The sequence below is a fragment of the Ranitomeya imitator genome, chromosome 4 (genome assembly GCF_032444005.1).
Source record: "Ranitomeya imitator isolate aRanImi1 chromosome 4, aRanImi1.pri, whole genome shotgun sequence".
In the NCBI taxonomy this organism is placed as follows: Eukaryota; Metazoa; Chordata; class Amphibia; order Anura; family Dendrobatidae; genus Ranitomeya; species Ranitomeya imitator.
In genome coordinates this window covers 320,606,129-320,627,714 of record NC_091285.1, presented here as the reverse complement: position 1 = coordinate 320,627,714, position 21,586 = coordinate 320,606,129, and the positions used below count along the sequence as shown (strand labels likewise).

The 21,586-nt window shown below is 42.5% G+C and overlaps 1 protein-coding gene across 1 annotated transcript in view; it reads left to right on the top strand.

Moving 5' to 3' along the window:
* Positions 1 to 19,725, top strand: part of AASS (aminoadipate-semialdehyde synthase) — a 78,372-nt gene extending 58,647 nt beyond the window's left edge. Inside the window, exons 16-24 of the mRNA XM_069764887.1 lie at positions 2,562 to 2,672; positions 5,169 to 5,277; positions 5,905 to 6,045; positions 10,923 to 11,090; positions 13,484 to 13,579; positions 16,376 to 16,491; positions 16,950 to 17,038; positions 17,644 to 17,820; positions 18,363 to 19,725. Of these exons, the coding sequence (XP_069620988.1) occupies positions 2,562 to 2,672; positions 5,169 to 5,277; positions 5,905 to 6,045; positions 10,923 to 11,090; positions 13,484 to 13,579; positions 16,376 to 16,491; positions 16,950 to 17,038; positions 17,644 to 17,820; positions 18,363 to 18,481 (1,126 nt within the window). The 3' untranslated portion in view covers positions 18,482 to 19,725. The remainder of the gene's footprint in view (positions 1 to 2,561; positions 2,673 to 5,168; positions 5,278 to 5,904; positions 6,046 to 10,922; positions 11,091 to 13,483; positions 13,580 to 16,375; positions 16,492 to 16,949; positions 17,039 to 17,643; positions 17,821 to 18,362) is intronic.
* The last annotated feature ends 1,861 nt before the right edge of the window (positions 19,726 to 21,586 follow it).

Below are 21,586 nucleotides of genomic sequence, written 5' to 3'. Positions count from 1 at the left end.
TATTCTTAGTGATGTGGATCATACTGGTTCAGGAACTCTTAATGTTGTACTGTCTTGGGTATCACATTTGTCACAAGTCATTTGTGAAACTTTTGATTTTGTGGACGTGTCCCATGGCGGTAGACCATGCACTACCAGGTTCGGATGGCCAGTAATCATCTACTGGTGAGGTGGTCAGGTGTCCACATTTTTTGGCCATAAGTAATATCTCCTTCAAATTAGTATCTTAAAGCTGGAAACTTGTACACACCATGTGCACCACCACCTTGGGATTCTGCTTAATGGCTCCACTGTGCCCCTCCACAGAATCCCAATAGCAAACGAGTTTTGGCTATGGAAAAGTGGCTTCAGAAACTGCTTCAATCAGCTGTATGTAACGGCTTAAGCTCTGCTGTAAAGACCAGGAACAGAGATGTCTCCAGTCAAAAAGTTATAGGCATCCTAAGTGACGTCAAAGCAAACATTATCTCATGCTGCAAAAATAGAGTGAAGAAACACAGCTCAGGTCAACACAAAAATAAAGCAATAAAGTTTAGTATTACTCATACAGAATAAGGTTTCATGCATACCACAAAGTGAGTGCCATAAAAGCAAAGCCTAATAAATTGTACAATTGTTTTTATTTTTTCCACTTTCACCCTAAACAAGTATTTTGTTGTTTTTTTTTTTTTGCTTTTTTTACTGTATCTATATATGTCCCAAATTTGTATCCTTACAAAAAAATAGTTCTCATACTCTACTATATGTCAAAAGCAAAAAAAAGAAAACATGGTGGCTTGAAGGCATAAATGAATGAAAATCACAGTGTTCTGATGTCACGTTAACTGTGCTGACTTTTGGATTTGGTAGCAAACCTATATACTCTGCTACAGAAATAAATCCTAAAGTCTTGGAGTTTGTTGCTCCATTAATAGGAAGATTGCAGACGTGGAATCAGCTAATTTCTGCCGATCATGTGAGCTGGATGTGCTTCTATGTGCAGGAAAGATATATTCTTGGTACCGTGTTAGCCAGTAGATAGAAAATTATTTAGATGTGAGAGTCCTCAGTGGTTTATACCCTTTAATGGCTAAATGAAAAGATGGTAAATTGCAAGCTTTCGAGACTACTCCGGTCTCTTCATCAGGCAAAGACTAATGCAAAATCTGAAGAATCACATACTTATATACAACACAGCACAGAGATAAAGAAGGCAATAGATAAGACAGGTGACGTGAAGCAGAATTATCATTATGGGAGAGGGATAGCCATAGATATTGAAAAAGTTAATGGATAAGGAAGTCTTAATGTTTTATGATCCTCTGAATGGGTCTGGTTCTGTGCTTTGATGACCCCAGAAGGTCTGAAGAGCAAATTCCTTAAATTATGTAAAAAGACATAAATCCATGTGACACATTCATTCCTGCACTGAGAGTGTCAAATGTCCTCATGAGTTTATAGTTACAGAATCTTCTGTCTTTCTGAGATTTGAAATTACCTTTTAAAACAAGTAATTTCATGTCCATGATGCTATGACCAGGGATACAAAAATGTTTTGCTACCGGTAGGCCATTCTTTTTTCTCTTTATTGTGTCGTGATGAGAATTCATTCTTGTTCTAAGTTTTTGCCCTGTCTCCCCCACATACAGACCCCCAGTTGGACATTTAGTATAAATAATTAAGTACACCACATTAGAAGTGTCACAGCTGAAAGTACCTGGTATCCTGTACCTGGTATCCTGTATCCTGTACCTGTAGTCCTGATGTGAATTGGGGATCTTTATCTTGTCCGTGGTCATTATAAATGGACAGGTTTTACACTTTTCTGGTTGCAAGGAAAGGTACCTGCAGCTGTTGGAGAGGACAGGGAGCTTCTGACAATGATGCTTCTTAGATTTGGGGGCTGCCTAAAACACAGTAGTGGGGGGTCTGGAAAAATGGTTTGTAAGCGGACATCTTTTTGTAGTAAAGGTTGAATTTTCCGTGCAGCTCCCCTTAGCACCTCCAGATTTGTATTGTAGGTGACAACTAGAGGTACCCGGTTATTTTCTTCTTAAACCCCTGGTAAAGGATACACCCAGCTACATTCAGGACACAACTGACCTATTGAATAAACTATCAGCAATAGGTCCTCTACCAGAAGGAACCATCCTGGCCACCATGGATGTGGAATCTTTATACTCCAATATCCCACATCAGGATGGATTAAATGCCTGCAAATTCTTCATGGAAAACAGAGAGTTTCTTCAGAATTTGCTTTAGTTTTTGCCTGATGAAGAGACCTGTGTAGTCTCGAAAGCCTGTAATTTGTTACCATCTTTTCAGTTAGCCATTAAAAGGTATCAACCACTGAGGACTCTCATGTCTAAATAATCTGCTATGTGCAGAAATGTTCTCATTTCATTAGTAATTTTTGCCATCTTTTTTTTTTTTTTTTTTTTTTTTTGTTTCCATTGCTAAAATCGTCTTCAAACAACCCATGTGTTGAAATGATTTTATAAGTTTGATGGCATTGAAATGTAAAATGTGCCCCTATTTCACAACACAATACCTCCACTTACGTCTGTTTTTGCAATTTTCAGTTTACTGCCCTACTCTGTGCATCCATTAGTGGCCAAGAAATGCATCAAGAATAAGGTGAACCTGGTAACTGCCAGTTACTTAACGCCGTCGATGAAAGAACTCCAGCAGAGGTAGAATATACGTCAGTTTTTGATCTACACCTATTATAATGTTAATGAAACATTTGCAAAGCATGTAAATGGTTCCTCCGACTGTCCACGCAGTGCATAGACATGACGGTTCTACAAGGTTCGCGATTTCAGGATTTGGAGTATGATTTTATGTGGACCATCTTATACTTTAAAAAAGTAACGTTCTTCATCTTGACTTTCTTTCCATTTATTTTATGACTTAAACATTTGTCTCATATTCTACTTTCCTTGCGTTGCTTACCTCGTCAGCAGGTAAGTAGCGTAGAACAGCGCTTACCGCACTTTTTTTCTGGCATAGTAGTCTGCTATTCATGGATGTTCTTACCTCAATCCGTAGTTTGCTACCCATTCATGTGCTATATGGTGACATTTAAAAGGATTTTTCTACCTAAACCGAGAGCAGCATAATGGGCTACTTGATGTGGTTTTGATAATCCGCTGCTGATAAAATAGTGATAGAGTACTAGCAAACCTGCTCCCATATTCATGAGCTGTGCATAACCTCATCTTCACCACTGATTAGCAGCTTTCTGCCTATACACGGTGTACACAGCTGCCAATCAGTGATGTGGGCGGGGTTATACAGAGCTCAGCATTCAGAGAACTGCTAGATCTGCAGCTCATATATAATAACGATTTTATCCAAACTGCAGCAAGCAGCCCAGTAAATGATAAACCTGTAGGATCAGGGTCTCTGCCCCTACATCATATTGCTCTTAGGTGATGTAGCAAAATACTGGTGACAGATTCCCTTTAACCAGTCTACTTGGTTCCTTTTATAGCCCTTTTTTGGCAACTTGACAGTTGCTTATTCTCCAGTTTTGAAGAGTTTCGGGGTCTTCTGATGCTACTTTGTTCTGTAACAGCATGAATTACCGTATATACTCGAGTATAAGCCGAGATTTTCAGCTCATTTTTTTGGGCTGAAAGTCCCCCTCTCGACTTATACTCATGTCATACCCAGGGGTCGGCAGGGGAGGGGGATGGGGAGTGCGGGCTGTCTAATTATACTCACCTGGTCCCTGCAGGTCCCTGGCTCCCCGGCGCCCTAGATTCTTCCTGTACTGAGCGGTCATATGGTACCGCTCATTACAGTAATGAATATGCTGCTCCACCTCCCATAGGAGTGGAGCCGCTTATTCATTACTGTAATGAGCGGTAATGGTGACCGCTCAGTACAGGAAGAAGCTGCGGCGCTGGGGAACCAGGGACTGCACAGCGCCAGGAGCAGGTGAGTATAATGGGGAGCCCCTGCTCCCCGTTCTGTGCGCCTCTCCGTCTTCAGCGTCTTCTGTAGTGATGCTCAGGTCAGAGGGTGCCGCGACGTGGTTAGTTCGCACCCTCTGCCTGAAAGTCAGTGCAGAAGATGCTGAAGATGGATCGGCACCGACACGAAGTCAGGTGATGGAGAGGTGAGTAAGTGATTTTTTTTTTTTTTATCGCAGCAACAGCAAATGGGGCAAGTATGTCTGTATGGAGCATCTTGCGGGGCCATAACGTTTGTGCAGCACTATATGGGGCAAGTGTCTGTATGGGGCCATAATCGTTTGTGCAGCACTATATGGGGCAAGTGTCTGTATGGAGCATCTCATGGGGCCATAATTAACATTTGTGCAGCATTGTATGGGGCAAATGTCTGTATGGAGCATCTTATGGGGCCATAACGTTTGTGCAGCATTATATGGGGCAAATATGTTTATGGAGCATCTTATGGGGCTATAATTAACGTTTGTGGAGCATTATACGGGGCAAGTGTCTGTATGGAGTATCTTATGGGGCCATAATCAAGGTTTGTGCAGCACTATATGGGGCAAATATCTTTATGGAGCATCTTATGGGGCCATAATCAGCATTTGTGCAGCATTATATTGGGCAAATGTGTCTATGGAGCATCTTATGGGGCCATTATTAACCTTTATGCAGGATTAGATGGGGCATATTTTAATATGGAGCATCTTATGGGTCCATCATAAACTTTATGGAGCATTATATGGGGCTCCTGATTCAATATGGATATTCAAAAACACTTAACCTACTGATGGCTCAATTAATTTTACTTTTATTGGTATCTATTTTTACTTTTGACATTTACCGGTAGCTGCTGCATTTCCCACCCTAGGCTTATACTCGAGTCATTAAGTTTTCCCAGTTTTTTTGTACAAAATTAGGGGGGTCGGCTTATACTTGATTATATATGGTATGTATTTTGCTTTGACAATATAATATTTTTCCTTTTGACAAGTTGCACCCTGGAACTCTATGTATTATCACGCAGACATAACAGTACATACAATATTCATAATTCCTGGTAACTTTTGTCTTGTGATGTGGTTTAAAGCTGTATGTAGATATTGGATACACCGGTCCTTGAAAGCTTGCAGCATCCTCTGAGGATTCATAGTGCTCCATGCATAGCGGCAGCTACAGCCACGCGGCAGGTCACGTGGTCACTTATGTGTATGTATTTCTTTGTAGTGTGGAAGATGCTGGGATCACAATTGTCGGTGAAATGGGTTTGGATCCAGGTCTTGACCATATGTTGGCTATGGAATGCTTTGATAAAGCTAAAGATGTCGGAGCAAAGGTACTAATCAAGAGGTTATAACATAACTGATGGGTTTCGTTTTATGATTATTCAGTTTCAAGAAGATGCTAAACTTAAAATAATAATATATTCGTGAATCAGAAAGTTATTTCCTGATGTCCCTTTTGCTTAAATGAAAGCCCCGAATGAGCAGAGACATTAAGAAATGTATCCTAACTATTGTTCATATAAGGTGTCTTGCAGAACGTGCTTTCTAGGAGAGCTAGCTGGCCGGTTAGTTTAAGGTTCACCCCTTCAATGAGCCCTGCCAAATAATGCAATGCTTGTTATTGTTGGCCATTGATTAGTTGCGTAGATTCCATTTGCAGGACTGTTTAATTTTTCTCCAATGAGTTTGTATGTTCTCCTTGTGTTTGGGTGGGTTTCCTCCAGGTACTCCAGTTTCCCCCCACACTCGAAAGACTAGATTTAGCCCCAATGGGGACAGTGATGATAATGTCTGTATTGTGCTGCGGAATATGTTGGTGCTATGAATTTAAGATAAATAAATTAAAATAAATGAACAGTACTTCTGCAAGGTTCCTCCATGCTAGGTGTACTGAAACCCCCCTCAGCAAGGGTCGTGTGATATCTGCTGTCCTTGGTAATATCTTTTGTTTTCTGCAGGTGGAATCCTACATATCGTTTTGTGGAGGCCTTCCAGCCCCTGAATGTTCTGACAATCCCCTGAGATATAAGTTCAGCTGGAGCCCTCTGGGTGTTCTCCTAAACACAATACAGCCTGCCACATATTTAAAGAATGGAAAGGTTAGTGAAATGCCATTTTTAATACATAACATTGTATGTTACATCACATTTTATCTTTTGATCATCATATTTGGAAATGCATAGACGCTATTGGAGTAGATCTTATTGAGCATTAGAAGGTTTGAGCGGTACAACCTTGTTCATACAGGGCCTCAAGGACGTCCCGTGTTATTGTTCTACACAAAGTTGTAAGAGTGACCCATCGTGGTGCAAAGACCTCTCTTGTACCTCTTATGTGTTAATTCATAACAACGTAAACGTATATCGTTTATTTTTTTTCCCGTCAGAATCATGACAGGAAGAAAATATTTATATTGTCCATTAAATGCAGTAAATAGAGATATAATCTCCCTTAAACCATTGCTTGCGGTGGAGAAGAGCTCCCTATACCTAACAGAGCCAACAGTGGATGGAACTTTGTATCTGTGCTAATTGAGTATCTTCTGCGTGCTCGAATGCTATGTATGAGTTGTCCTCGTTGCATGTCTCGTGGCTGATCGACAGCTGCAGCATATGCAGGGATTACCTGTTTGTTAGGCTATCCCTGTATGTGTGACGGCTGTTGATCAGCCACGAAACATGCAGCCGCGAAGATTCGAACATAGTATTCGAGCACGCCGAAGATACTCTATTAGCACACGAGCGTGCTCTGATCCGAGCACACTCACTCATCACTAGTTATATGTTTAAGGTCAGGATCAGTGATAATATCTGGTAAAATGCTGGGACTCCGAGGAGACGGGAATGCGCTATCATGTTTTCATCCCTTGTAGTCTCTTATTTAGGACACTACAGTGTAGTTGTATCTGCACAGGACATTGGGGCCCGACACTTCCCTGATATGGGTGATGGGCCCTCAAAGCACTTATATATATATATATATATATATATATATATATATATATATATATATATGCGCTTCAGTAACATCAGAAAGCCACCGCCGCACTTCTATCTAATATGTGATTTTTTTTTTTTTCCTGGATAGATGTCTCAATGCTACACACAGCCATGGTTTGTCAGTATATAAAGAGATGCAAGTACATTATAGATATAAACCAATGCATACAATGCAATAAGCAAATTTTTTAAACACTTTTATTAAATAAACTTTGGAAAGACAGTAAAATACATATTTGATGTTCCCATTGTAGTGCAACGTTGTATTCGCTGTGCAGTGAAGAGGCAGTGACCCGGCAAACGTTCAAAATAAAGTCTCGTTTAATGTACAGTGTACTCACAAACAGAAAGTAAAAGGGATCCTTTGGATCACAGCCGGGAAAACAAAGACAGTCCGTGACCGGTTGCCGAGGGCTACTGCACCGCTGTGTACACTGAGGGTGCCAGGCTTTTTGGCTCCGTTTAGCCCTGTGTTGCCTCACTCAGGTAGTGCTCTGCAGAGTTCTGCCTGCTTGCAAAACAAAACTGACACACCCAAACCCTTTACTGCAGGGCCTTTAACATGAATCTGTGGCCATGGGCCACATGGAAAACCCGGCCAGGAATGAAACAGACTGCACGACTACCATCCTGTAGTTCATTTCAAAACACAAAAGCTCAGCAGGTTTTCTTAAATCTGCCCTGGACAAATAGCTTGTCCAAGACTAATACTCACTTTTTTATTTTGCATTGCAATCACAGCTACACCTGTGACTGCAATGTACTCCCATGGCCTCAATATGCCTTCGTGTGCATCCTGGGGGGAACACACAGCAACCCTCACATGTAACACTGGTCACTGCCTCACACCATATTAACCTATAAGACAATATAAGTATACATTAGACAATAACTTTTGTGTATCACAAAATGCCTAAAAATCTACAATTCTTGCAAAAAACAAGCTGTTTAATGTAAAAAAAAAAAAAAGTACTGGCTGTGAATGTGGTGAAACATAATCCCCCAAAAATATTATGGCTGAGTAATTACTGCACATAAATTTCCAACAATGAAAGAGTTAAGCGGTTAGACCATAAATTGAAAAAAAAAAAGTATGAAATAATTCACATTATTTTAACCATGTCCAAGAAAAAATACCAATCTTTATTGTAATTCTCAACCTTTTCAACCTCTTTACTCTTGTGGAGTTCGGTTCTCTTTGCTTCTAGTTGACGGACAGTAGCCTGTTCCATGTCACCGGCAAGCAACGGAAGCTGACCGCAGATTCTGCTATGTCCTCAACTCCTGTCTTCCTCCCCAGACCTTCCTATTTGGTGCCATCTGGCACGCAGCACTCGAATGTGATTTAAAGTTGTGCCTAAAGGGTTACTGAGGCCTTTCTGCGCAACCAAATGCTCTGACAGCTTGCTGGGATTGCAGTACAGTCAGCGTCGGACTGGAGCACCTTGGGCCCACCAGAGAAAATCATTCTTGGGGCCCACTATGTAGCTACATAGAAATAGATACAAGACCACCAATTGTGCGGTAAAAAGCGCTAATATCAGGGTATAATATAAGGTAGTTCACGTCTTAATAATGTAGCAAGGGTTGGGGTAGCCCCCTCGCAGAATATAATGTAGCCCCCCAGGGCCGTATTTAGAGTTTCTGCTGCCCTAGGCACTTTTAGTGCTGCCTCCCCCATTGGTGAGTATGACACTATCGGCATAGATTTTGGCAAGAATCGCTGATGTGAAAGTCGCCTTTTGCAGCAGATCGGGCAGTTTTTCTGCATCTGCCGCGTAACAGATCACTTACGGCAACACTGCGTTCGGCCTCATTCATTCCCTATGGGATTTGCGGCACTTGCCGTGATCTGGCAAATGTGGTACCATACCTCCCAACTTTTGAAGAAGGGAAGGAGGTATAAAGTTTGCGGCGCGCGTAGTGCGCCGTGGCAAATTTTAGGCCACGCCTCTGACCAGACCCATTTCACAACTCGTCACACCCATATCCACGTCTCAACCGCAGCCATTTAGTACTGCTGATCACACTGTTTTATATACAATAATTATAAGCAAACAAAAATATGGCCACACAGTGCTCCATACTGTATAATGGCCACACATGATGCTCCATACTGTATAATGGCCACACATGATGCTCCATAGTGTATAATGGCCACACATGATGCTCCATAGTGTATAATGGCCACACATTGCTCCATACTGTATAATGGCCAGACAGTGCTCCATACTGTATAATGACCACCCACACATAGTGCTCCATAGTGTAAAACGGCCACACAGTTCTCCATACTGTATAATGATCCCACATAATGCTCAATACTGTATAATGACCACAAATGATGCTCCATACTGTATAACGGCCACACATGATGCTCCATACTGTATAATGTCCATTGGCCACACATGATGCTCAATACTGTATAACGGCCACACATGATGCTCAATACTGTATAATGACCCCCCTCCTGTATGCATGGCTCATCTCCCTCCTATCCCATATACATAGCTCATATAACCCCCTCCTGTGTGCATGATTCATATCTCCCCATGTATTCATGGCTCATATTCCCCACCCCCTATGCATGGCTTATATTCCCCCCTGTATGCATAGCTCATATTCCGCCCCTGTATGCATGGCTCATAGTCCGCCCCTGTATGCATGGCTCATATTCACCCCCTGAATGCATGGCTCATATTCCGCCCCTGTATGCATGGCTTATATTCCCCCCTGTATGCAAGGCTTATATTCCGCCCCTGTATGCATGGCTTATATTCCCCCCTGTATGCATGGCTCATATTCCGCCCCTGTATGCATGGCTCATATTCCCCCCGGTATGCATGGCTTATATTCCCCCCTGTATGTATGGCTCATATTCCCCCTGCATGGCTTATATTCCCCCCTGCATGGCTCATAGTCCGCCCCTGTATGCATGGTTCATATTCCCCCCTGCATGGATGGCTCATATTCCCCCCGGTATGCATGGCTCATATTGCCCCCTGCATGGCTCATATTTCCTCCCCCCCACCTGTATGCATGGCTTATATTCCCCCCTGTATGCATGGCTTATATTCCCCCCTGCATGGCTCATATTCCCCCCCCCCCCCCCCCCCGTATGCATGGCTTATATATACTCCCCCCTGCATGGCTTATATTCCCCACCCCCCCCCCCCCTGTATGCATGGCTTATATATACTCCCCCCTGCATGGCTTATGTTCCCCCCCCCTGTGTGCATGGCTTATATATAGTCCCCCCTGTATGTAGGCTTATCTCTCCGCACCCGCTCCTGCTCGGCGTGCCGGCTTATGTCCGCCTTCATCCCCCCCCCCCCCCCCCGTGTCTCATACAGTACTCACCTGTCCCACTGCACGGCCGTGCCGACATCCCTCGCGCTCTGTCCCGACTCCAGGCGGCGGCGCCGGCGCAGCACCTTCTTCCTGCTTGAGCGGTCATGTGACACCGTTCATTAAGATCATGAATATGCGCATATTCATGATCTTAATGAGCGGTGTCACGTGACCGCTTGTTCAGGACGAGCCGCAGTGCAGACGCCGAGACCATCGCTGGAGCAGGGTGAGTATTCAAGGCGGGCGGGCCGGCGTGGGGGGGTGCGGGGGCCCTGCCAGCAGGTGTCAGTGCCAGGGCCCATCGGAGGATCCTCCGGTTCCCCGGTGGGCCAGTCCGAGCCTGAGTACAGTGCATGCTGCACAATGCTGTTCACAGCCAAGTTAGTGAACTTGTCTTTAGCCATCAGGCCGATATATCCCATTTGTTGAAGATTGTGCTCTGAATGCAATGCACAGGTCGTATCCCTTTTTATATGCATCGGTGTGTGCATCGCATTCAGAGCACTGACTGCGAAACACCAATGTGTGACACCGGCCTCATGTCTCTTCTTCCAAACACTATCTTTACACCCTAAAGATAAAAGCTGACATCTACGTACATGTTGTGTGTTTTTCTGTCTTCATAGGTTGTTAATATTGCTCCCGGGGGCTCACTGCTGGAGTCCGTCACAGACATGGACTGGTTTCCGGGCTTGAATCTAGAAGGCTTCTCTAACCGGGACAGTACAAAGTATGCTGAACCCTACGGGATTCAGTCCGCTCATACCCTCATGAGAGGAACGCTCCGGTACAAGGTACGTTCTGGCTGCTATCTCTGATTTACAGGATGGGTAATAATGTCACTAGATTATGGTTCTCATGTATTTAATGCCATCTCAGATGTTTTCTCTAAATTAGAACATTAGTTGAACATAAGATCACATTAACCACTTGAAGGACGGCCATTCTTCCTCATTCGTGACCAGGTGTCTTCTTTTTCGTTCATGAGGTTTCAAGAACCATAAAAATGTTTCTCATTTGGATATTCAGATTTTTTTTTTCTTAATAAGTGATGCCTTATATACAAAATATTATAGTTTTCTTTTATTTTTATTGTCCAATATTGGGGAAAATACTAAAGAAAAAAATGGGAAATGTCTGTCATCACCACCAAGGACCACTAAAGTGTCCCCCAATTATTTTTCTGTATCGGATGCATGTTGTATGTTTTTTAATGGTGGCAAAGCAAGAAACTGGCAGCAGCTTTTTAAAAAAAAAATTCTGTTTTTTATTTATTTATTTATGGTTTATTTTACACATGGTCTTCCCCATAAGATCATAAAAGATCTTTTGGGATGAATTCCAACAATTATTGCCTTATTTACCTGTAACTGTGGCTGGCATAGGAGCTTGATAGGCAAATGTAGCCTCCTGTCTGCACTGCCTGGCTAATATGAGTTTGCTACGATGGAGCCGCTGCTGCTCCCACCTGGCACTCACATGGTTACTGGCAGCCATTCTGCTACTGTATTCAGGAAGGCAGACATGGTGATAAGCTGTCTCTGCCTCCTCTATGGGGGAGTTAGCCCATCTCTGACATCTGGCAGCTTTACAGTCTCGGTACTTTGGTTTGATGTTCTAAGATGTCATTGTAATTTGAAGACCACCTCAATAGTGTAAGGGTACCGTCACACTATACGATTTACCTACGATCACGACCAGCGATATGACCTGGCCGTGATCGTAGGTAAATCGTAGTGTGGTCGCTGGGGAGCTGTCACACAGACAGCTCTCCAGCGACCAAGATGCCGAGGTCCCTGGGTAACCAGGGTAAACATCGGGTAACTAAACGCAGGACCGCGCTTAGTTACCCGATGTTTACCCTGGTTACAAGCGTTAAACTAAAAAAAAAAAAACAGCACATACTTACATTCTGGTGTCCGTCAGGTCCCTTGCAGTCTGGTTCCCGCACTCAGTGACTGCCGGCCGTAAAGTGAAAGTGAAAGCACAGCCGCTGTGCTCTGCTTTCACTTTACGGCCGGCAGTCACAGTGCGGGAAGCAGAGACGGCAAGGGACCTGACGGACACCAGAATGTAAGTATGTGCTGTTTGTTTTTTTTAGTTTAACGCTTGTAACCAGGGTAAACATCGGGTAACTAAGCGCGGTCCTGCGCTTAGTTACCCGATGTTTACCCTGGTTACAAGCGAACGCATCGCTGGATCGCATCGCTAGATCGCTAGATCGGTGTCACACACACCGATCTAGCGATGACAGCGGGAGATCCAGCGATGAAAGAAAGTTCTAAACAATCTGCTACGACGTACGATTCTCAGCAGGATCCCTGATCGCTGCTGCGTGTCAGACACAGCGATATCGTAACGATATCGCTGGAACGTCACGAATCGTACCGTCGTAGCGATCGAAATGTTATAGTGTGACGGTACCCTAAGTGGGTGGTCTGCAAGCAGTTAAGGACAAATGTAAACAAAGCTGCTAATTGAATATTCATGAGATCATTGTGGATAGCAAATTTGGGAGGGTTAAAATGTGTGTGATTAGAGATAATTAAACCCATAATGTTAAATATGCTTAATTTGTGCCAGAGAGAATGAGAAAACTTGCATTTTGATCCAGATGTTCTCAAAAAAGGTATTCCTATCTCGAAGATCCTATCCCAATATGTAGTAGTTGCTATAATAATATTAGCAACCTTCAATTAGAAATGTAGTATAGTTCTCCTGATATGTCGCTCACCACAAGTGCTGACTATTTCAGTAGCTTAGGTATCCATGGTTACAGCCACTAGTCGTTATGTGCGTGGTTGTGTAACCATGGATACCTCAGCTGCTGCAATGGCCTGCATATAGGGTAAGCGACATATGTCATCAGAAGAACTATACTACATTTTAATTGTAGGTATTTCCTAATATTTAATACCCATGATGATGAAAAGGTAAGTAAAGGCCTAGTATTGAAGTTAAGCACTAAGAATTTTCCTATAGTTTTGATTGCATTCTGTAACGAGGAACCTGGTTCACATCTGAGAGATATATATATATATCTTTTTTTTTTTTCATTGCAAATTAAAAAATTCTTAGGACAGCAAACATTTTTGAGCTTAAAGCATGATGCGATATTCATTGTAAAGCTATTTAAATAGTAGTGATCCTTACTGCTTTCAGTCACAATGCATTTTTGTTTGTGTAGGGATTTGCTAAAGCAATGAATGGGTTTGTAAAATTGGGATTAATTAACGCTGATCCCTGTCCACTGCTAGCCATGGATGCTCCAGCAATAACATGGGTGAGTATAGCCATGGAGTTTGTTTTATCATAAAAAATATGAAAGATGATAAAAACGTTGATGGTTTTAAACATTGTAGACTATATAACCAGAAGAAATGTTTGTTTTTTTTGTTTTTTTTTCCTACGAGAACCCTTATGAGTTTCAGAATGCTGCCCATAAAACATATATGATCTAGATATATTTACTTACGGATGTTTGTGTAGATGTGTATGTAACCATATTTGGGGACAAAAACATTGATAAACGCGCCTTCAGGGAACCTGTCACCTGATTCATGCAGCCCAGACTGGGGGCAGCATGAATCCTAGTTGAGCTGTATGGTTGTAGTCAGGTATGTTTTTCTCTGAAACGCTCTGATGTTTCAGAGAAAATGTATTTTCTTAAGGTACCTTCACACAAAACGATATCGTTAACGATATTGTTGCTTTTTGTGACGTAGCAACGATATCGTTAAGGAAATCGTTATGTGTGACAGCGACCAACAATCAGGCCCCTGCTGGGAGATCGTTGGTCGCTGAGGAAAGTCCAGAACTTTATTTCATCGCTGGATCTCCCGTGGACATCGCTGGATCGGCGTGTGTGACGCCGATCCAACGATGTCTTCACTGGTAACCAGAGTAAACATCGGGTAACTAAGCGCAGGGCCGCGCTTAGTAACCCGATGTTTACACTGGTTACCAGCGTAAAAGTAAAAAAAAAACACAGTACATACTTACCTACCGCTGTCTGTCCCCGGCGCTGTGCTCTGCACTCCTCCTGCACTGGGTGTGAGCGTCGGTCAGCCGGAAAGCAGAGCGGTGACGTCACCGCTCTGCTTTCCGGCCGCTGTGCTCATAGCCAGACCAGAGAAGCAGAGCGCCGAGGACAGACAGCGGTAGGTAAGTATGTACTGTTTGTTTTTTTTTTTTACTTTTACGCTGGTAACCAGGGTAAACATCGGGTTACTAAGCGCGGCCCTGTTAGTAACCCGATGTTTACCCTGGTTACCCGGGGACTTCGGGATCGTTGGTCGCTGGAGAGCTGTCTGTGTGACAGCTCTCCCAACGACCAAACAGCGACGCTGCAGCGATCGACATCGTTGTCGGTATCGCTGCAGCGTCGCTTAATGTGAAGGGGCCTTTAGTTGCTTCATTGGGTGGCATAGGAACAAGAGGTTAATATTCTGCAATCTGAAGGCTGTCCCTAAGAATACATGTTGGAATGTAAACTCTAATGTCTCACAGCTCCGTTTGGTTACCTTGTAGGTCATCCCGGTATGCTCTGGTAGAGGTCAGACAGCCACTAGGACTGTCATTGCTCTCTGGTTTCCACCTGCCAATGCGGAAAGTCGGGCTGTCAGGTCATGGACACCTCCAGGCGTCTGTTCTATTCCATAGGGCCGCTATTTGGTCTTCTGTCCACATTTTTGTAGAATTTTTATCTTTGCGTTTATTGATGCAAGTCTTAGGATAAAAGTGCCGTAAGCAGCGGTTGCTCTGGTTGTAAGCTGATGAATGACAATTCTTCCATCTACAGCACTGGTATTGGTTTTTGAACCTCAGGGACAGCTTTGGGAAGTCCCAAGGTTCCTGTGTTCCTAATGAAGTGACTGGGAAATAAAGATTTTTTTTTTTTCACTGTAAAATGTTTTTGTTGTAGCCTTCATTGCGGGACGCAGCTCTTTCCCTTGTTTGAGGGGTCTTGGTTTTGCTCCTCCTACTGCTTTTGCACTTACTGAATTGCTGGGTGTTGGCTACCCAGATATAGCCTATTAGGGAAGAATCAACTTTTTTTTTTTTCTAAGATGTATTCATAGTGTAGTACCAAAAATCTTTATTTAAAGATCTAGCCAGGGACCGTAGCCAAAGACCAGACTAGTCCAGATGAATTTTGCTATTGCTGCTACGAGTGATTGACAGGTTTCTTGCATAACGAGAGACTTGTCAATTAGCTGGAGTGATGCTTAGAGAAAGCATATTTTTTTCTAATACACTAGATAAAAATATACCTGCCTACTATCGTGCATGTCAAAGTACGGGCATTATGAATCAGGTGACAGGTTCCCTTTAACATCTTCTTGACATATGACATACTAGTATGTCCTATATTGTGTCCCTGTTTTTGATGCAGGCTCAATAGCTGAGCTTGCAATATTGCGGGCACATGATGACTGTTACACAGCCATCTTCTGCCTGTAGCGTCTGTCTCTGCCAGGTGAACATTGCCTGTCTGACTGCATTGTGCCAACTATAAAGCTTGGTGGAGGAGTGATAACTCTATGGGGTTAGTTTCCAAGGGTTGGCCTAGGCCACTTGGTTCCGGTGAAGGGAAATCTTTTTTGGAGGGAAGTCCCTTTTCTGTACTAGCATGACTGTGCCTTAGTGCCTAAATTTAGGTCCATAAAGGCCTGGTTGTGAAAAATTAGTGTGGAAGGAGATAACTGACCGCACAGAGCCCATAACTCACCCCCATTGAACACCTTAAGGATGAACTAGAACGGAGATAGTAGTCCAGACCCTTTCCTTCAACATCAGCGTCTGACCACACAAATGCTCTTGTGGATGAATGGCCAAAAATTCCCAAAGACCCAATTCAAAATCTGCTCGGAGAAGTGGAATCGGTTATAGGTTTGATGGAGGGATCAACTCTATATTCATGCCTATGGATTTACCTCCTGTAGGCCTAATGTGTAGGTGTACATTACTTTTGTTCATATTATGTAGACCAATTCTAAATATATTTGCACATAAGGCACTAAATGTTTCTTGGCTACATTCCCATGGCTAAAATGTATTTACTTACTCCAATATATAGAAGGAGCTCCTGTGTCATCTGCTGAAGATTCCAGCCACTACTAGTGTGGACCACGTGAAAGAGGCTGTATATAATAAAGTAGGAAGGAATGACAGCAACATGGAGGTAGTCCAATGGTAAGAGCTATAATCTGTAGTCCTCATCTATTCACACTCTCTTCTACAGTCATGTTTCGGGTTGAAGAGATAAGCATTGGGGTTTAGCTATACTGGGCTAGAAGTTAGCAGGTGGATATGCTCATTACTATTTTCTAGTTTCGCTTACAATGCTTTATACATGTGAGATTATAATGGATACCTGCAACTTTGGAAATAAACCCTGTGTATTATGTTATGTATGCCTACTTCTTTCATAAAGTTATTAGAACTTTCCTAAAGTTTGAGTAACCAAGATATCCTAACGTTGCCAGCTGCAGCAGTGCCGCTGACCATAGTGACATCTTTTCTGTGGCTAGTAATTGGCTGTCTCTTCCCCTGCTAGGCTGTCATCATAAAGCATAACTTTAAAAATGATAATGACAGATCATTGGTGTTTGACATTTCTGAAATTGTAGCTTTCTGTTTTGTCTAAACAGGTTTGGATTACTAAGTGACGAACCAGTGACTGTAGCGGAATCGATTGTCGGCGCTCTAGCTAAACATTTAGAGATGATGCTTTCCTATGGTACGACTGCACAAAACCTTCAGCTGGTAAAGCTCAAAGCATGAAGTGAAGTCAACGTTTGAAAGTTTTTTCTATCCATAGGATATGGAATAAATTCCATATTGCTGGTACAACTGCTGAAATCCCATCTGATCCCAAAAACGGGGCTATGAAGAGCCTGGCTTGAAATGAGCTTCCTCAACCTCTGCCCCATTCACACTGGGCTCTTCAAAGACCCATTATCGGGATCAGGAAGTTATCCCTTATCCTATCAATAAGGGATAAATTCTAAACTTGGCACATTCCCTTTAAAAAATGTTTAGTGCCATCCACCACTGGCTCCTTAGTATCTGGCTGAATTTACTGACACTTTTTGAACCAGTCACTTTTGCCTTTAACAAACTGCTGTTATAGTATATTAGTGATCCACAGTCCTGTGAAGGGCGATGGACTCTGCAGGGTGGGAGAGATATCACCCTGCATGGGCACTTCAGCTCATGGTTTACCTGTAACAATGAAGAACAATTCTATAAATCACTTTTGCTGAATTCTTGTCGTTGCCAACAGAGCATCTGGTCCTATAAGCTGTTGTTTTCTCCAGTGACCTGCTCTTTTTATATTCTCAGGTCCAGGAGAACGCGATATGATTGTCATGAGAAATGATGTTGGCATCAGGCACCCATCTGGACATCTGGAGTCCAAAAACATTAGTTTGGTGGTGTATGGTGAGGTGAACGGCTACTCTGCTATGGCCAAAACTGTGGGATACCCAACTGCTATTGCTGCCAAAATGGTTCTGGATGGTAGGTTGTACACTGTATATTACAAGATATACTTTCTATCATAACTATAGTTAGAAATCTCGCACTGCTGAGATGACTTAATGCTCTATAATACCTAGCTTATATAGAGGAGGTGACCATCTTCCAGGATATGGCGGAAGCTTTTGGGTAGGCGATGAAGTACATGCAACAATCATTCTTAGTTCTTCTCACGCAACACTTAACTGGTTATCAGCTTTACTTCTCTTTGTTTTGTCTGATATTTTCTTCTGTTCTTCCTCCAACCTCAAGCTCTCTTCCAGTTGCTGAAGAGTTCTAATCACTGCTTTATCTGGTATAACATGTTGCCTGACTCCCAATTCTCCTCTCTGAACCCTGTCCTGTCTCCAATGTTTGAGCATGTGTATTGCAATTTCAAGCATTGTCAAAAATGCTGGCTAGGTATAACACTGTGTATGAGCATCATGTTGGCCATATTGTATAATGAAATCTTCCCTGCAGTTCTCTTAGCTACTTGTACATGAACATCTCTAACAAAGATTCATGTTTCTGTCTTTACTTAGGTGAAATAGAAAGCAAAGGCTTGGTAATCCCATTGACTAAGAATATCTATGGACCCATCTTGGAGCGGGTTACAGAAGAAGGCATTTTCTATAATACCAAGAGTACATTTTCTCTGTAATGGCTGCAGATATGCCATATGTACACTGGATTACCCTTCATCAGATGATGAACCTCACCAAATACAGTGACATGGTGATTGTTCTCCAACTAAAAGTACCACTGGGCAGTGCAAAGGAATTCAATGGAAAACGCTAATATAATGCCTTGTGATTGTAATTCTGGTTTACACTACACAATGGTGCAAAAGACTCCATACTTGGGTAATACACTACGTCTTGTATCAGAACAACCATAGTTTCTTTTTCTTCACGCATATAGTATTTCCGGTAGCAATTAGTGATAAGGCCATTTTTTTTTCTGCTATGGAATAGAGACTTTTTAGAGACTGTAAGGAGACTTCTGAACTCTCCCTGTATCTTCTTGATCATGCAGTGAATGACCAAAATGCTTTTCATGTGCCAAATATTACTTCTGTGGAAGCTTAAATATGAATGTAAGAAACCTCTCTCCCTGATCAAGACACATAAAGATGAATTATTCTGGTGTAAGTAATGCAAATACCTCGTGAACATGACCCAGCAAGGACCAGAAAGACTACTAATCTTTAAAATATGCAAATAACTTCTTCAGGGAGAAGGAGGACGGGAACTCTAGTGTCCACTATTGGAAGTAGGAATCTTAAAGTTGGTGTCAACCCTTTTACCGAACCTTGTCACATGATTTGGGTTAATAAGCCAACCTATATACTCCACTTGCAAACACAAGTTTTCTGTTAGGAGAAGAAGCCAAAGTCATGTGGCAAGGCCCTTTAAATTATCGATTTTTGACTTTTGGAATTCTACCCCCAATAGGTAGCATTACATGTCCTGTCTACTTCCTCTCTGAAGAGGCCATTTAATTAATTTCCCAGAGGAGCATTACATGGCCTATAAGTCTCCCGACAATGACTTGGCACTCTATAAGGAAAAAGTTTAATCTTCAACATCTTCTGTCTGAATCCCTGAACTACAAACTGCCGACAATGGATCACTGCTGTTCTTTTTCTTCTGACAACGGAAAGATTCAAGATGGAAACCTCAACTACCTCCAAAGTGAAGCCCTCCATAGACAAGCCTTTAAAATGGTTGTTCTTCTAAACCTAGTACTTTATGGAATATAGATGGTGTATTTTTACAGATTTTCCTGAAATTATTTGCACATGTGCGACAAGAAATATATTTTCACCTGAATTCAGGCTATGTTTTCAGACTCTTGGTGTAATAATTGCCCACCACGACAGACCCAATAAAATTGTCGATTGCATTATTTTTATTTTTATTGCGCCTGTCAGCCATTTAAATGTATGTGTATTTGCTTTATTTCTGTACACACTGCTGATCTTTTAGTATTTTCTCATGTGAACTGTATTGTTTCTGAAATGCTACCCCTGTACTGCTGCGGGCACATCCCACCAGAGACACTTTTGCATAATGGGAAAGTTATAGTAGAAGGTTTATCCATTAGGCTAAAAAAAAATTGGCATGCGTTTGCAACACTCCGTTTTTTTTTATGACGCACCTTCCAACGCGGCCTGCAGCATTTTTGGGTCCGGTCAAGCTAACGCAAGATTAACGGAAGCGTTAATTCTGCCATTGAAGTCTATTGCTAATGCAGCCAGACGCAAATCAAGCAAAATGTCCAAATGAAACTATGCGTTGGATTGCGTTAATGAGGCTAGTCCATGTGGTCATGTGACAGGAAATATGATTGCAGCCATTTTGGAGCATAGACTCTGCAAACACACTCTGAAAACACCAGCAACACAGTGTGTGTATCTTGTGAGCGATCAGAGGCAATGTAAGTACAATTCTATGTATTATATTTTTCTGTATACATCATTTGAGTGTATAGTGGCCCTCGGATGTATGTGTACTAAATGTATTGTTTTGTTTGTATGCAGATGTCGGATAGTGAGGGATCGAGCAGCAGCAGCGTGTCTGCAGTGTTCTCATCACAATCGGAAGGCTTTCGATTTAAAAAGCCACAATAATGTTGTCACTCGAGTGTATTGAGGTTATCATGTGTAATCATTTTTTTTATTGCAAATGGGAATCTTCTGATCCTGAACCTGCCAGGCCACCCCCCAAAAAAGTGTCCAAGAAGGTACATGCCACAAATTAAGTGTCTTTTTACACATAAGTTAATTGATACAAGAATTGTAAAGTTTTCTTTTGTTTTTCCTACGCTGTACGTTGTTGAGAAAGGCAAAAAAAAAAATAATAAAAGCCTCTCATCTGTCTTCACCTCACCTAGAAGTGGTAAATATCACGCAAAATATACCTTTTTTAACATAAAAAAATACTAAAAAATTTTTTTCATTTTTTTTTAATACATCATTAAACATACAAAACAAACATAACACAAGAAACATATATTAACGTTTAAAACGCTGGTGTTAGAAACTACACACGTCATAACCTAAACCAACAGTACAAGGACCACCAACAAAAATAAACGATAAAACATTGCAATATAATTTTTGAAAAGTTAAGTGTTAAAAAATGTAAAAAATTAGGATAACTGTCCTTAAAAATAATGTAGTTTTGGGGATGAGATGTTTGCAACCCAAAATGAACGTCTACATTTTAACCCCTTTCTGACATCAGACGTACTATCCCGTCGAGGTGGGGTGGGCCCCTATGACCAGCGACGGGATAGTACGTCATGCCCTTTAATGCGACACTGCGACTTAAGTGTCGGTGATCGCATTAAAATTCCGACGCCATCTTACCTCAGGGAAGATGGCCTCGGCATCCTGGGGTATGGCGTCCCCTCCCCCGCCTCCCGATCGCTGTGATTGGCTGTTCAGAATTGAATAGCCAATCAGCTTGGCTGAAACAGTGAGGTTTCAGGCTAGGATCGAGTACCGATGTACTCGATCCTGGGGCCGGTGCCTGGCAACCCAGGCACCGGCCAAAACCCCCCCGGATTGGCGCGATTGACGATCACATCGATCGCGCCAATCGCAGGGCACAGCGGCAGTGTTACCGCGCTGTGCCCTGCCTGAAAGTACCTGATCCGGAGCCTTCCTCAGCTGCCCTGCGGCTCCGGATCCTGCAGCTGTGATTGGCGCGATCGATGTGATCGTCGATCGCGCCAATCAGGAACAGACACGCCGGATCGG